The sequence below is a fragment of the Taudactylus pleione genome, unplaced genomic scaffold (genome assembly GCF_031769625.1).
Source record: "Taudactylus pleione unplaced genomic scaffold, aTauple2 ptg000318l, whole genome shotgun sequence".
NCBI classification, from domain to species: Eukaryota; Metazoa; Chordata; class Amphibia; order Anura; family Myobatrachidae; genus Taudactylus; species Taudactylus pleione.
Window position 1 is genome coordinate 1,860,158 of NW_028284719.1, and position 16,808 is coordinate 1,876,965.

The window sequence follows — 16,808 nt, forward strand, 5'->3', positions numbered from 1 at the left end:
TTGTAGACTTGCCCTGGACTTGTGGGGTCTTGCGCATGAGTATACCCTCTCCTAATGGGGTAGGATTAGTGCTGTATCCTCCGTGGGGTCTCCCCGATCCCAGAGCTGTATAGTATGATCTCTTCAGGCTTGAACCTCTGGCGGTGTTAAAGTAGCGCTGCGTCCTCCATCGGCAGTAAGGACAGCTCCGTTCGGCAGAGCTCGTGCCCCTGGAGCCGTGCGTACTGCTCCTTGTGATATCTTGCTGCCGCTTGATTGTGGGTATGTGGTGGGCATGTCCAATGCATTTCTCCCGGTTGGGCTTCGTCAGGGACAGTGATAGTGATGCTGAACTCCTGTCTCTGTCTTAAATAGAGTACTTAATTGCATCTGATGGGATAAATGATTTTATTTTGTTATTGCAGGAGTAATTATATCAGCTAATTTGCAGATATTTCTTCTTTGATTGGTAAACAGTGTTTCTAAAATAGTAACTTTTGTTGGGATAATTTTTTTTTTTTCTTGATGTACTCAGTATGTTAAGTATGTCGCAACTTCCTATTTGTGATCACTTTGGGGAGAATAAAACTTAATAAGTATGTCTTTAGAAGCTTAAAATGGTGGAAAATTCCTTGGTTACTTTGTATAAAATAAATAAATTGAGCTATTATTTGTTAAGGACCTCTGATAGAATAGAATCCAAATACTTTAATGTTATTCATTCTTATTATTATAGTGGGAGGGTGTTTATATATGTCTACATCCCATTCGAGATGATATAATTGGCATATAGTAACAAAACAGAATAGCATTATTTAGTTGAGAAATTGGAATGAAAAAAGGGGTTTATTTCATTTATCGTAGTGGATGTTCAGACCTAATCTCGTATTTTTCATTAATTGGTTTATTAATTTGTTTTATCTTCATTTCATTGGACAGTATTTCTTCTCCTTTGTCTTCTCATTACTTCGTCTGTTTCTCTGGGTGTTCCGTAGTTTAATAGATTTGAATTCAAGTGCCCAGAGGGTCTTGCCAGGGGTAGAGACGAGGCTTTTGTTTTGACATATGGGTAAGAAAGAGAGAAGAACTTACTTACAGTACCTGTGTTTCGTTGAAGGTCTCCCTTCCCACTACTCAGCAGGCACAACCCTCCTTAGCTTCCAAGTTCGAATGGGATGCTTTGGGCCTCTACAGGGTGGTAAGACTGTAAAAATCTCTCTGACCGTATTTGCCTACACTTGAGCTCAGAAGGTCTCATGTGGCCCCCTGCCTCACACCTCAGGAACCTCCGGTCAGGAAATTTGATAATTCAAAATCAATGTTGAGGCCATGCGGTGTTAGAGTTTTTATTTCGTAAATCCATCTGCTTTCCTTTCTTGACATGGCTTTAATATGATCCCTGCCCCTCCATAAATGTTTCACTTTAGATATAGCTTGAAATGAGAGTAGGAAAGAGTCTCTATTATGGTGTAGGAACGGACAAAGGTAGGAGGTGCGCACACCTGATTTAATGTGGCCACACTTTTAAAACACAATTTTTTATGCACGAATCTGTCCATACGGAGTCTCTTCAAAACTGTGGAACTGAACTACACCCTGTTTACTCCTGAAAGAGCAATCAGCTGTTGCAAATATAAATGTTTCAACAAGACTCTTTTAAGAGACTATGCATATTTATTATTTGTGTTTTATTTTCATATACTTGGATTTGATTGTATTTTAATCTATTTTTATAGATCCACATTTATCCTTTACATTTTACCTTTAACATTGCATACCTATTAAAATTCACCAACTTTTATACCATTAAACCAATATATTTAAATATTTACTCTCTCTTATTCTATTTCTATATCTAGACTATATTAGATGTGCGCTCGATACAGACCCAAAACCTAAAACCCACTTTGCTACTGTTAGTGATCAGGAAAGGGATCACTGTGGTCTGTGGCAGCCTACTATATTTCATACTTTCTCTCTCCCCTTTCCCCTCCCATCAGCTTTGGAAATAGCACAGAACACACCACTTATACTAAACATTATTAACCAAACCACACCAACATACATCTCTTCACTTATCTCAAAATATCTTCCAACCCAACATCTCTGCTCTGCACAAGATCTGCGTCTCTCATCCCCATGCATTACTTTTTCCCATGCACGGTTACAGGACTTTTTTCGGGCTGCACCCACCCTGTGGAATGCCCTCCCATGCACAATAAAACTTTACACTAGTTTCCAAACATTCAAACGTTCTCTGAAAACTCACCCCTTCAGACAAGCTTATCAGATTCCAGGACCGCCCACATAACTTTTTATAGATTCCCTATCTAACTCCCTTCTTATAGTAAACACCTATCACATATTCACTTTCTTCAATTTAACATCCTCCTAACCCTAGGCCAACTTTCCAGTGAGATTGGATTATACAGCCCACCAAGAACATCTGCAATCGGGCTGGACCAAATTGCAATATGTAGCACCTATCCTTGTGTATCAACACCTATTTCCCTACAGATTATAAGCTTGCGAGCAAGGCCCTCTTGACTTTATGTATGCACACTGGTGCCAGAGGAAGCCACTTCCGATGCATCCTGGGCACACAGCAGAGGAAAGCTGACAGTGCCAGCACAGGCAAGCAGTGGGGTCTGATTCTGGAGTCTTTGGTTTGGGACATGGCATGCACAAGACAGTAATGCAGCATCTTATAAAGCAGTGAGTGAGCATCTCAGTCCTTGCACATTTGGATGTTTGCTTGCTCACCAGAGTATGGGGTGTTTAGCGACATTGGCATAAAGATGCAGACATGACTTCAGAAAGAAATGTAAGGCCACTGCATCTACGTTTGACTGAGATTCAGGCCCTGGATGAGCAAAATACAATAGGTTAATTAATTGCAGCAATTTAAACAATGGAGTTTGTCTTTTGTGAACTTTGGTATATACAACAACTACAGAAGGTAAAATGAGGAGAGTGAGGTGAAAGGGCACCAGAGAATATAAAAAAGGTTAACACCACAAAGATATATTTTGTGGGGGGGTTTTCTGCCAATAATCCTTCTTTCCAAAATACTGTAGTAAAAAGCAAGATTCTATGTGTAGGTTTTAAAAATAAAAAATGTGCACTTGAACTGAAAATACATTGTTACCCATATATGAAAAATGTACGTTTTCTGTAGAGCAGGGTAATATTGTCTAGTGATTACAGGTGATCATTAGAAAATAGCTACTAGTGGGTCACATAATTTGAAAGTGGGCCAACTTGCTTGAAACTGTCTTTATGAAGGTGAAAGGACATCTAGTGCCCTCTCCCCATATATGAAAAACAATCTTTTTTTTCACAAAAGTGATAACATCAATGTTTCCAATCCAGCCTGAAAGCTTCAAGGGGTACCCAGTGGTCAGTAGGACTGGTGGGGGATAGGTACTTACTGGAAACAATTAGTAGTTAATTTAAGAAGTATGACAACCAAGTTTTTAACTCATACTACAAGTATTTATGCTGATTAGCGGTGGCGTAACTAGGGCAAGGCCACCGGGGCTCGTGCCCTGGGTGCCGTGGGACTGGCAGCGTGGGGGGTACCGGCCCATCCTAGATAGCCAGTGCCATGCTGACCGCAGTGAGTGCGGTCAGTACTACACATTTACTAGGGACTGGCGCTATGCTTTCCTGCACCCAGCACTGTCCTGTGCTACACAGGCACGACCCTTCCCTCCCCCTGAGAACTTACCCAATAGCACCAGGTGGAGGGTGGGAGAAAGGCACAGGCTAGTGCATTTCAACATACATCGCCACCAGTGTGGCAGCGATGTGTGTGTTAATCAGCAGCCAATGAGAGTCAGACAGACTCTCATTAGCTGCTGCTGAGCCCACTGCAAGAGCCGGGCTGGAGCTCACTAATAAGTTCTGCCTTCTGGCTCCTGCAGTGGATTATAGGAGAGAAATCATGATTTCTCTCCCATAATGCAGAGCATGCCAGCCTGGGAGGACTGTGGTGGTGCGGATGGAGGCGGGAGCAGGAGCCGAAGCAGGGTTTCAGGTAAGTGGTATTTGTTTTTGCTTTTTTACTCGCGTGTTTGTCTATTGGGGGCACTGCATCTGGGGGATCTCTACTCGGGACTACTACTGGGGGGACTACTAGTGGGGGCACTGAATAGGGTGGACCAGTACAGGGGGCACTGTATAAGAAGCACTTGATATGGGGGATCACTACTGGGGGCCTGCAAAAGCTTCTACTAAGGTATTGTCTGATAGGCTTAAAGCTCCAGATACTCTTTTTTGCTTCCTTTACCACCCTCCCCTGGGCCATAACTATGAATGCATGATCGGTGCTGCTACGCAGAGTGCAGGGCTCTATGTGCGGCACCGTTGTGGCCCCTGCTTCTGGATAGTATTGCTGTGGCAGTGCTGCATGGAGCATCCTTAGGATACCCTGGACAATACTGCATTTCCCAGTGCTGGCGGTCCTGCCCCCTCTGTGCAACATAATGAGTGGAGTCAGCACAGGGTGCACTGCCACCTTGTTAAGGCACTTCCCCCTCAATATAATGTAACTTCCACATGAGCACCAAAGATCACCATTTTTATATTTGTAATTAATTTGAATTAAGTAGGGGAACCTTACTCCATCTTCTGGCTGCTCCTAACCCCCCCTCCCATCCTTCATTTTAATTTCTAAGCTCTAAACTCCAAAATTATACTTGCTAATAAAACTGTGCATAAAGCTTTATTTACATAATTATAATAAAATATGCATAAATGTATTTACAATGTATTAAGCAAAAAATGAAAAATATACATCATGCTATTGCAATTAATTCTTTATTGAGAAATTATGATACATCACCTGCATTCCCATGACTAAGTCCCGGATGTTCCCACTGCTGATAAATGTACAGTAAGTAAATGTATCCCAGCATATACTATATAAACAGAATCTCTGGAACAGTCAGCTACAATAGAGACAAAGTGTGAGGTGAGTGACTCTGTTTGTAATACAATAATACAAGATGGACTCCAGCTCAAAAAAGCTTTACCATGTAGATGGGATGGACTCACGAGCTTGGCTGGATTCTTATTTCTCTGATAAACCAGATATGATCTTTGCAAATGAATCCTTGAAATATCCCATGGAGAAACTACACCAAGTTTTCAGCAAAGGTATGTACTGTATAATATAGTTTATCTAACTACTATGGCTACATAATGTATATAGAATAGGGGGCCCTAGACTGCACACCCTGAATATATATATAATGGGAGGTGCTACCTGTGGAGACCATTGTTGCAAACACAAGAAGAGAAAGTACAAGTGCACAACTCCAACATTACTAATTATATATAATACATTATGCAATAGAATTTTGCAATACATAGAGGTTTTAGCATAATCATGGCCATGGTAACTCAGGTAACCTTTGAGGGTAGGCCCCTAACCTACTGGGGTTGAAATCCAGAGCACAGGACACCCCCAAACAGAGCCAGCTGAGCCACCCCAGGGCATCACTCTAATGAGAAAAGGTGAAGTGTAAGAAAGTGTAAAATAGATAAGAGCAGCTACTGCTGCATATATAAGAAGGTTACATAATGTATCTAGTAATTGATTATGTAAGAGGGAGGATGCACCTTTCACATTAGTTTTATGAAAATGGCAAATAAGAAAAACACAAGTTTTATTCCACACTTTTATCATGATTGGTTTTAAGCAGAGCATTTTTTTTTCTTTGAAAATCAGTACTCACCTAAAGTAACAAGTAGAGATATGCGTGGACCTCCTTGTTTTGGTTTTGGATCTGGATATTATTTGAAAAAATTATAAAAACAGCTAACATCATGTAATTTGGGCCTGATTTTGCTCCTATGGTATTATTAACCTAAGTAACATTAATTTCAAATAATTTCCAGTCAATTTTGACCACCGCACAGCTCACAATATTGTTTTCATCCAGTTAAGGCCAAAAGGTTGCACCGAGCTAGCTGGCTGAATACGGTAAGTAACAGCTTTGGGTGGCACAAAAACAGGGCAGTTCAACTTCAAACATGGCACACCTAGAAAATAGAGTGCCACTGCAGTGGGAGACACGATGACGGTTTCATTTATATGTTGCTATAGCATGTTTTCATTAATCAAGAACTAGATCAGAGCCCCAAGGGCAGTACATGGAAATGAAGGTGGAGTGTGTACTGGAAGAGTGATTAATTGATTGACCGATCAGAATTTTTATTATCACTATAAATTCAAAAAATCAGAGAAGTGGAAAATGCTATTAAAAACAAGCACCCAAAATAGATAAATGTGGTGCATTCATTAATTGATTACTGATATATTAATTATAATTGATTAAGAAAATGAAATTTAAGGCCATAAAATAATAAAATGTTAATAGCCAGGGATTGCCAACAAGGGTTGGAATATAAGCCAAGACAATTCATAGTTGCACTGCAGAGCAGCAAACTCCACCCTAATTGTTTTTTGTTTTTGCAGTGCTTATATTAACGCAGTGACATAGCACCTACTGAGCATTATTGCAACGGTCAGTATGTGCACATAACTTTTTAAAAAAAAAAAGTTTAGAAACAAACGACGACCACTTCATACTGCCAGTCACACAGTGCTTATATTAATGGTGGACTGCACCTACTATACATTATTTCTTAAAATTTTAAGCACACTGCCCAGTGAACACACACGTTTTGCAAAAAAATATATATTTTTTTTAACTTTTGGAAGAAATGACAAATACAAACAGTGCTGATATTAACAGTGGACTGCAACTACTATACATTATTGTTTAACATTTAGAACACACTGCCAAATGAACACACACAAGTTTTACAAATATATATATATTTTTTTAACTTTTGGGAGAAATTACAACTTCAAACTCTGACACACAGCAATGATCTTATTAATGGTGGCTCTACACCTAATGAGAGTTATTTGTTAAATACAGTCCCTGAACCTATCCTGACATGAACATGTGTTTAATTGTTTTTAAAATGATGGTTTGGGTAATGGTAATGACACTTACTGTGATGCTGACAGAGTGTGACACACAGTAGCCTGTGCAACCCTTAATTACTGGTGATGACAGACACTGACAGTCACAGACCACTGAGTGTGACACACAGTAGCCAACAGAATCACAGTCACACTGCAGCCTGACCCACACACCCTAACCCACCAGTGTCCTGTGTGAAATGGTGGACGCAATCTTAAGGGCAGGTCTTTTATTGAATCCAAAACCTGCCAGATCCCATGCTGGAAGATGACATGGAGCGTCTTATCCATGCTAAGCATATTGACCCATATGATGTTAAACAGGAAAGGTGTGTGAAGACACCTCGGTATGTTAATTTCTTATAGGATTTCACTGATTTCTTACTGACTCTGGAACTAGAGAGTGAGAATGAGTAATTATACCAAATAAAAGGTGTTTGAATGGACTGGGTATGATATCCTGGCTGTGACCATGCCAATGGTCACAATGCCGGCAGCGGATTCCCGACTGTCAAAATCCCAATAAATTTTAGGGAGTATTCTAAACCTAGCCCCAACCCTAACTCACCCTTCCCACAGCCTAACCCTAAACATCCCCATTAGTAACCTAGCAGTTTCCACCATTGAAATAGATGACCAAACACACAAATGGAAGTCAACAGACCATAAAACCATCATGCATGTACTTTTCATAGACCGGAATACAACTCACAAATTGACCAGGAATCGTGCTTAAGAAATGAAGACCCTGTAAGCTGCGTGGTGGGCTGAAGCACTGCACAGATCAGTGTGATGATTCTGTGTGTTATACTGTAGGTGAAATAAAGTGTTAAAAATGAAGAAAAATAATGGCCCCAAAAATACCATAACCAGCCCTGGACCCCTGAGACTGTCCTGGTACAGGATGATTGGGAGAAAACAGCGTGGGGTTTCTTCTATCTTCCTTAACCAGCATCAGGGGTTGTAATGCCAAAGCATGGGGACACACAGAGTGTGGTCCTCCTGCTAAAACAGTAACCAACCCCAAACTGGTTAGACCAGAGCTGGCACTCCTGGGAAAGTGGAGACCCCAAAATAAAATGGGTTCCCACTCCCAAGGATCAACTAGCTCTTTCCAAACCCCTGGTGGCAGTTATTGTAGGGATTATAGGTTAAAGATAGAAATAATATTATTCTTTACAGTGGGACTGCAGGTCCCAGCCCACCTGCCCTGTGACACTTTTAGGACCACAAGTGCCAGCTGACTGCTGGCACCTGTACACCCACTGTAAATAAATATAAACAAATAACAGTACACACAGCTAAGGTTTTATGCCTTTATTACACATTCACTCACAACCTCACACTCACATTACATACTGTACTTACCTGGAGGAGGTTGGTCCCTTTTTCCATATAGAATCCAGGTCTTCTGAATACAAAATACCTGATCCCCGTGAACCCGCTATTCTGCAGTACAGTATAGAGCACCGACTGACACAACCACATGGGTTTCTGCACTATAGCCATGTGAAAACTGCATCTGATTGGCTAGGCGGGGTCTGATTCTTAGCCAATCAAAGCTATAGCGCACGAAACATTGTGGGCCCTGTCAGTTGGTGCACTATAGAGTACTGCAGTAGAGTGGGGCTATGGGGATTGGGTATTCCATTTTTTTGATTGAAGAAGACCTGGGATTCTACATGGAGTAGGAGACCAAACTCCTCCAGGGAGAAGGTAAGAAGTAGTGTGATTGTGCATGACTGTGTAATAAAGACAAAGCCTGTGTGTGTACCATGTTTTTTTTATTTTTCTATACAGTGGTGGTGAATGTGCCAACAGGCAGGTTCCACAGGGCAGGCTGTAGTCCCACTGTAAAGAACAATATTATTTCTGATGAAGCGGGACGACCCCTGTGGACTCTAAAATACACTTTGGACTTTGTTGCTCTCTATGGACTTTGTTATACAGCTACAAGTGGTCCTTTGACTACATCAGTACTGTATGCAGATTCCACGCTGTTTCTTTTTCTTCAAAAAGCCACTTGGTAAATATTTGCTGCACATGCACCAAGTCGTTTGGGAGCAAGTCATAATAACAACAACTGTCCCACAGGAAGGTCACTTACTGTCTTTGAGATGTATATATATGTATATATATATATATATATATATATATATATATACAGATGTTCACATATTAGCTAAGTTTTTTTCATATCGAATTTAATGTAATAAATGTGATATTATTCTATGACACATCTGTTTCTCCATTTTTAAAATACTTTTATATAATTTACAAATTAGCGCTGGTTTCTATTTCGGGCTGGTTTATCCTTGGGAGGGAGGACTCCATTTTATATTTGGGGTCCCAACTATGAGGATTGCCAGTTTGTGGTTGTTAAATGCTTTGGCAAAGGGACCCCACACTGTGTGTCCCCCTGCTTTGGCATTACTACCCCAGCTGGTTTAGCTCGGTGCTGATTATAGGAAATTAGGGGAAACCCCAAGCAGGTCCCCCCCTTATTTTCCTGTACCAGAACGGGCTCAAAGGTCCAGACTTGATTACTCTTTTGGGGGGGGGGGCCCACACCATCTTTTTTCTTAATTTTTAACCCTTTGTTTCACCTATAACGCACTGAGTCACTGCACAAATCACATTGTTTTGTGCAGTGCTCAACTGAGTCTACTGAGAAGGATCCAATATGATTGAACTCGCACAAGATACAACATGATCGAATCAAAATAGACAGACAAAAGTGATTCTTATTACAGTAAATCTGTGGTCTGGGACATAAAAAACATGGCCATACATGATTCTTAGTAAATATAGACCTTAATGTTTCATGGTATAAATTTGATGATACAAATAAAATTTGACATCCCACACCCCAGTTGCAGATAATGTCAGCCTCAGCACCTGAAGAGTTAATATCTAGCCAAATATGTTAAATCCCAGTGTAATGTATCAAGTGAGCAGAGATGTTTTTTAAAAATGCACTAAAAAAATAAAATAGTAATTGTTTGGCACTATGGAGCAGGATGTGTTAAAGGACACCTCCAAAGTGATGTGGACTAGCAGGTCAATAAATGGATGCAATTAAATATTGTATAATATTTAGTTTAAGTGAATTTAACATAATGTTACAGAATGATGATTAGCATAGAAGCCAAATAACATATTGCATTTTTTAACCATTGAACATTTTCCCTATAGGTGAAATTTGTGGAGAACATATAATCGACATCAGTTGTGGTCCCTTAGTTCACTGTATCCATTCAGCATGTGAATATTTTAAGCACACCTATATACTGAGGTTCACTGATGAATGCATTAAGGAGCTGAACAGATGGCTGAACAAACATACAGGAGCATTTGATTGGAATCATGCAACATCATATGTTACAGCATTAGAAGGAAAATGGTTAAGTATCTGTCCATTCATCTAAAGGGTATACCCACTGTCAGTCTAAGGACCCTTTTCCAAATTATTTACACACCAACCATTGAGTCCTGACAATGTATATGCAGGTTTAACAAGACAAAATATCAATGTATGCACCAGCAGTATGCAAAATATGGTTCTCAGGTCACATGCGGGCGCCCCAGGCAGTCACTTCTGGTCTGTCTCATCCATCCCCTCCACAAACTGCACCTGCCCTGCCAAGTAGAACACAGCAATGCAATAAGGCCTTCTCTGAATTACTTGCCATCATTCAGTGTGTAGGAGGGACCATTGGAGAATGCAGACTGCTGATTTGTTCTGCGATCCGATGGTTGGACTTCTTTGAAGCTTGCTCACCTAATAGGTTACACTGTTCTGAAAAAGAAGTCAGAGAACTCAGAGTAACTGGGCCATGCTGTTATCAGATTATCACACTTGGGGCATGGGAGCTGCATGATCTGTTGTAGTGAATATGGGAGAGATTGTAGCCAGCAGCTCAGGTGTCTGTCAGAAGCACGTTCAGAGCTCAGGAGTCTGAAGTAGATATACAGCAATGTGGATAGATAGAGCAATGCTGAGCACTTATTGGGCTTACCCATTCATATGCCTTATTATACACTGCTGCCAGGGGTGGGGTTCTGCTAGGGTGTATATACAATAGCTTTATACAAAGAGAGATGGATGCGAGGTTTGACTAGGTCTTAAGAAAGAAAGAGACAAGTGGTGCCTCTGTGTGCACTATATACATTTTGCACCTAATAATGTACATAGTTAATAAAAAAGGCAATCTCTCCCTCCAAATAAAATCATCAACCTGTCCCTGTGTTGGATAGCTTAGGCTTATTTCCACTATATTGACCACATGCATGCTCCTGCTATAATAAAAATCAACCTAAGGCATGTCAGGCTGTTGACACTATAGTTGAGGGGTGCAAAACAATGGGTTTTCTCCTCCCAGAGGCTACCAGTTCAGATCTGAAATGCTTTGGCTTGTGAGGGCTAGGGTATTTAACTAGCTATGGATCCCTCATTATGGAGCTGGTTCTGACTTGAGTGCAAAGCAAAGAAATCAAGTAACTTTGTATCTGGAATAAATGGTCCAAAAATACTGGACAGCTTTCTTTTTACACTGGAATTTGGATTCAAGTTTGGACAAATCCCTTTCAAATCTAAGCAGTTTATTTATGAAGCGACTGTAAAACCCAGTGATTCTGATCATCTATATGTCTGAAATTTAAAAGGGCAATGATTTTACTAGCAAAACTCGCAAGTATGATTTAAATTTCGGAAGTACTGGGTTTTACATTCCGACCCTTCCCCCACCTTCAGTGCAATTTGTTTTTTTGCTTCACTCCCAACTCAGAATCAGCCCCTATAAGTGTGCAAAATATACACTGTACTGTGTCTTAAGGTGTCTACACACATAGCGATATTTTTTACGATCTAGCCAATTCCAACGCATCAGAACAACAGATCGTGTAAAATATGCCCAAATCGTGAGTGAATCAAGAGTCCCCACTCACAATCATGATGCGATGCGAGTCCCCGCTGGTTGTACATCTCATCATCAGATCTGCCGTGCTGTAGGGCAGATCTGCCAATCTGGGACCCAATGCCCTGGAGAAAAGTCTGGATGCACGACAGATCGTTTGAAGATTGGACACTGCAAACACCAAATCGTGTGCAGAGCTGCCGAGGAGAGTTGTCAAGGGAAATCATGCACGATGTCAGATCGTGAGCACATCGCTATGTGTGTAGGCATCTTACTAAAACAGGACCATCATTTGTTTATTTACCATATCAATTACATGTGTTTTTTTTTTAGGGTACTTTGTTAGAGTAAATATAAAAATAAATATTTGGCATGTAAAGGAGACATAGGGAATAGTCTCCATGTTATTTCCATCACACTCAGACGCATCTGAGCCTTTATGCTAATGCCTTTGATGATTTCATGAATACAGAGATGGCCACTTGCAGCTGCGCAGTTCCATCTAGGTCCATCTTTAGATGCACCACCGGTGCACCACCTGACTCGCCATCAAAATTTGCACCAGCCCTATGATAGGTCCAGTTTCCCCATCTGAGTATGGCATCCTGTGTGAGTGGCTCTGCATCTTTGGATGCAGGTGTATACAGTGAGAAGCCCATGATATGCTGGTATTCGCTTAGCTGTTACCTCCCAGGTATGCCCAGTGAATTCCACAGATTGTGAGTCCATTTCTGTACTATGGTCTCTGAGCTCTAACAATCATGAAGCATGCGCAGAAGTAAAGCAATGCCCAACTGAGTGCGGCATCGACACTGCTTGTTACTCAGAATCAGGCCCAAAAGGACCTAGTGCAATGTGAAGGGAGAAGTAATCTATAGACAAATGTTACTTATTTTTATTTTCTTAACTTTTATATAAAAAAATTTACAATTGTCACCTGTTATACTAGTTTTTTGTTGTGAGCTTGTCCATTTTACAACTGTACCACTTTAGGACTACCTCCATTATTAATATCAAACGGTACTGTCTGGTTTATCATAACATATGTCTCATATTAATCATGAGAGGTAGAGGGCACTTGGAATGTCTTTATTTTACAATTATTGGACATGAAAAAAATGATTATTACATTGGTTGAAAACCAGGAAGTTTCAAAGAGTGCCCCACTGAATATAAAAGGAAGCCCAATCATCACAACCTTTGAGGATGAAGTAAAAAAAAAAAACACAATTGTAACCCCCTAACAAAACATGAATACACCCGTTTGACCTATCCATCCATTAAATGTTATTTAACACTAGAACTAAAGAGAATCTGATATTCCTAGGACAGCGGGAAGGATAATTTTGACCTTCTCCTATAAGAAATGCATTAAAAATGTAACTTAAATAATACCATTATAATAGTGTGATACTTTATATTACCGATTTTAATATCAAAATGTTGCTGCTCAGTCTAGCACTGGGCCATGTATATAATTTTTAGAAAATGCATTTAAAAAAAATATTTGACCCTTATCTCAACCCCCTAAACACATCTTTTACACGTGATTTGTACTTTTCACCCACATTTTCTGCTCACGGCTTTGGAATCTGTCCCCTGTCATTGTGTCTTTGATGAATTTTGGCCTGTCAGAAAGTGACCAAAGATCATCCACAGAGATACCTTTCATACAAACATCCGGGGTGTACGTGATAGTGATCCTTGTCTCAGCTTCTACAGTGGCTACATCCAATCATTGTTCTTTAGTTCTCTCTGAGCATTTGATTCTGTGTGCCTCTTCATCAGACTAAACATTGATTTGTTAAAAAGCAGATGGAAAGCACTGACCATGTGTACTTGTGCATTTTGTGACAGGTATATGTATTGGGACATCCTCACACCTTCAGGATTTTCATAGCAGACCTCCTTCCAGTCTATGACATCTGTAGGCAATCTTCCACTTGGTTTCATCTCTAGCTACCATCTTCACTGTTGAGGCATTAGGCTGAGCCTGCTGAGATGGCTGAGGAAAGGATTGTAGTAGATCAGCACTCACAACCTCAAGTGCTGACAACTCCTCACTCTTATTATGAACTTCATCCTTACTTGTCTCTGGCCCAATATTACTCTGTGAATATTGTATGCCACTTTCTGATTCAACATCTCTAGAACATGCATGATCTCGTCACAAGCTGACACAACATGATTGAAGACAACTGTTCTGGGCAATGAACAGTGCCTACATGATGAGGGAAATACAATGTGAGCAAACTCAGTCAAGTTTGTACCTGTACATTACGACACCCAACATGCACTTTTCTATTCAAATTTACAAAAAGGTAGACTAATAAAAGTTATCTCTCAAATTTGTTTTAAATGCATTTCTTATGGGGGGATCAAAATTACATTTTCCCGCTGTTCATGGTGTACCACAAACAATGCACATTTTTCAATATTCGTACCCATTTGTGAGACACTTTTACATTATTGTAAGTTACCCTTACTATATGTGTATTTTGCAGTGACCAACATGGAGAAAAATATAAAGGTGAAGACATCAATAACAGAGATCATAAAATGTAACCTTGAAAAAGAAAATCTCACAGACCCAGTGGTGCTGCCAAAAGTAGAATGTGTCATCAGTGCATGGGTGCTGGAGATCATCAGCAAAGACCAAGATGAATATATTAAAAATCTGAAGAAATTTGCTAATTTACTAAAACCTGGAGGACATTTAATATTATTTGGAATTAAAATTGCCACTTATTATACAGCTGGCAAGGAGAGGTTGCATGTTTTTAAATATGATGAGATCTTTTTAAAAAAAGTTCTTATTGGAGAAGGGTTTACTATTGACCACTGTGACGTTCTTGAAAGAATATCAGTGAGCGATCTTATTGATTTTAAGGCCACTATATTCATCGCAGCTCATAAAGAGGTGTAGGTATAGGAAGAAAAAAAACTGAAAAACATTACTTACCTACATATAAATTTAACAATCATAAATGTTGACAGTAATTTCAGAAGATTGAATACACATTTGTTTCAAATTATTCTAATTGATTTTACAACATTCTTTTTTTTCAATTTGACTAAGGAGTTTCATAATAAGGTGATGATGGAGATTTTCACATAAATGCAGATGAACAGCATCGTTTTCTGCTTGTACATTGAGCTACAGATATCTAGCACTTGCAGCTTGGAGAGGTAGACCAGGGTCATTGATCTGCAAGTGCCATACGGTAAGGGCTTGGTGAGGCAAGCTTAGCATGCATATTTGAGATAAGTCCTATGCTGGATCACAAACATCTATCACAGCAAAACTGTACCTCCTGAGCTAATGAGATCTCTAGAATCACTTAATAAAGCCACATTTATGAAGCTACCATTCCTGTAGAGCATCATAGTATGTACACAGGTAATTTGATGTACCCAGGTTTTCAAGCACCTGGAGGTATCAACTTTGGGGTTTATGTATCAAGCAGTGAAAAGTGGAGAAGTGGACCAGGGGAGAAGTTGCTAATAGTCAGAATTGAAGTATAATTTATCAAATACATGCTATAAAATGATAGGTAGATGCTGATTGGTTGATATGGGTAACTATTCCATTGGTCTACTTCTCCACTCTTTCACTGCTTGATACATCAGCTTGTTATTATCTCTGGATATGGAATATTAAAAATGATTGATTGAAAACAGTTGGAACAAGACAGATGGTAAGTTAGATCCCAGGGTATCAACAATCAAAGGCAGGCAGTGTTCAAGAGCAATGTCCTGTAAGCAGACATATTAGAAGTACTATATGCATTAGCCAAGATCAATGTTTATCAACATACTAATGTTAGAGACAAACAATGAGCAAGAAATCCGCTCAAAATGTGGGGCAAGAGATGGAAGCAGATGTCAAAATCACACAAGGTAACAATAGAAAACAAGTATATGCTCACATAAAGACACTTTCAGGACACTAAACAGGGGCATATCTATAATGGGTGCAGGGTGTGCAGGGCACATGGGGCCCTGGGTCCAGGGGGACCCCACACTGCAAACCCTGCACCCATAGCATACTTACCTCTCCAGAGTCCCACGTTGGAGCGGGGGTCCGGTGCTCTAATGATGACTGGAAAATGGCCACCGCAGCCATTTTTATATTGTGTGCGCATGCGCTGTACAGGGAAAATGGCCGCTGTGGCAGACGGCAGCACAGGGGCTGTTAGGTGCAGCTAGGAAGCTGTAAGGAAGTTCAGTGACAGATAGCAGCACAGGGGCTGCTTGATGAGGCTAGCAAACTGAATGAGGATTTGCTGAACAGAAGGCAGCTCGGAGGCTGCTTGGTGCTGCTAGGAAACTGAATACATGTTTGTATCAACAGGAGAACAGGGACAACCTGAATATGCAGCCAGGCCGAAGGAACTCACAGACACTCTATAGTCGGCATTGCTGCAATAGTCCAGTGAGTATAAAGAGGCTGAAGTCTCAATCAGGATTGCACTTGTGGAATACAAATCACTTCCTGAGGCGTGCCGATCACCTAGCAACAGGAAGAACTGGAGTAACCCTGTCCGGGCATACTGTCAGAAACTGTCAAGTCATGACTGCGACTTGTAACAATAACTTCTTTTGTAAGTGCGAATTCTGAACCTATTCAAGATGAGTATAGTAACTAAGTTTATGATGATATATATTCATTAAAACCTGACCAGATATCTTAAAAGTAGTATGTGATTTGGAGATGTGTAACTGGCGCTGAGTATCATAAAAAAAGGGATCCAATTGGATATGCAGCCATGAACAGCAGGGGATTTTCAACAGAGCTCCTCAAACAGACGATAGAAAAAAAGGGGTTGGTTCCGGCGCTTTCATAGGATCTTGGTGTTTCCCACATGGGATAAAGAGAGAAAAAAAATATATATAGTGCAAATCCATAAATA

General features: G+C 40.3%; 1 protein-coding gene across 1 annotated transcript; it reads left to right on the forward strand.

Annotated features, from left to right (window-relative positions):
- The first annotated feature begins 4,988 nt into the window (after nucleotides 1-4,988).
- Nucleotides 4,989-14,821, forward strand: LOC148509625 (nicotinamide N-methyltransferase-like). The gene is made up of 3 exons (XM_088442891.1): nucleotides 4,989-5,139; nucleotides 10,175-10,387; nucleotides 14,400-14,821. The coding sequence occupies exons 1-3, from the start codon at nucleotides 4,989-4,991 to the stop codon at nucleotides 14,819-14,821; spliced, it is 786 nt and encodes a 261-aa protein (XP_088299017.1).
- Nucleotides 14,822-16,808: the final 1,987 nt, after the last annotated feature.

Coding starts and splice junctions, on each gene's coding strand:
- LOC148509625 (XM_088442891.1), top strand. CDS start 4,989: ATGGACTCCAGCTCAAAAAAGCTTTACCATGTAGATGGGATGGACTCA. Junction 5,140..10,174: donor ACACCAAGTTTTCAGCAAAG/GTATGTACTGTA, acceptor TTTTCCCTATAG/GTGAAATTTGTGGAGAACAT. Junction 10,388..14,399: donor ATTAGAAGGAAAATGGTTAA/GTATCTGTCCAT, acceptor TGTATTTTGCAG/TGACCAACATGGAGAAAAAT.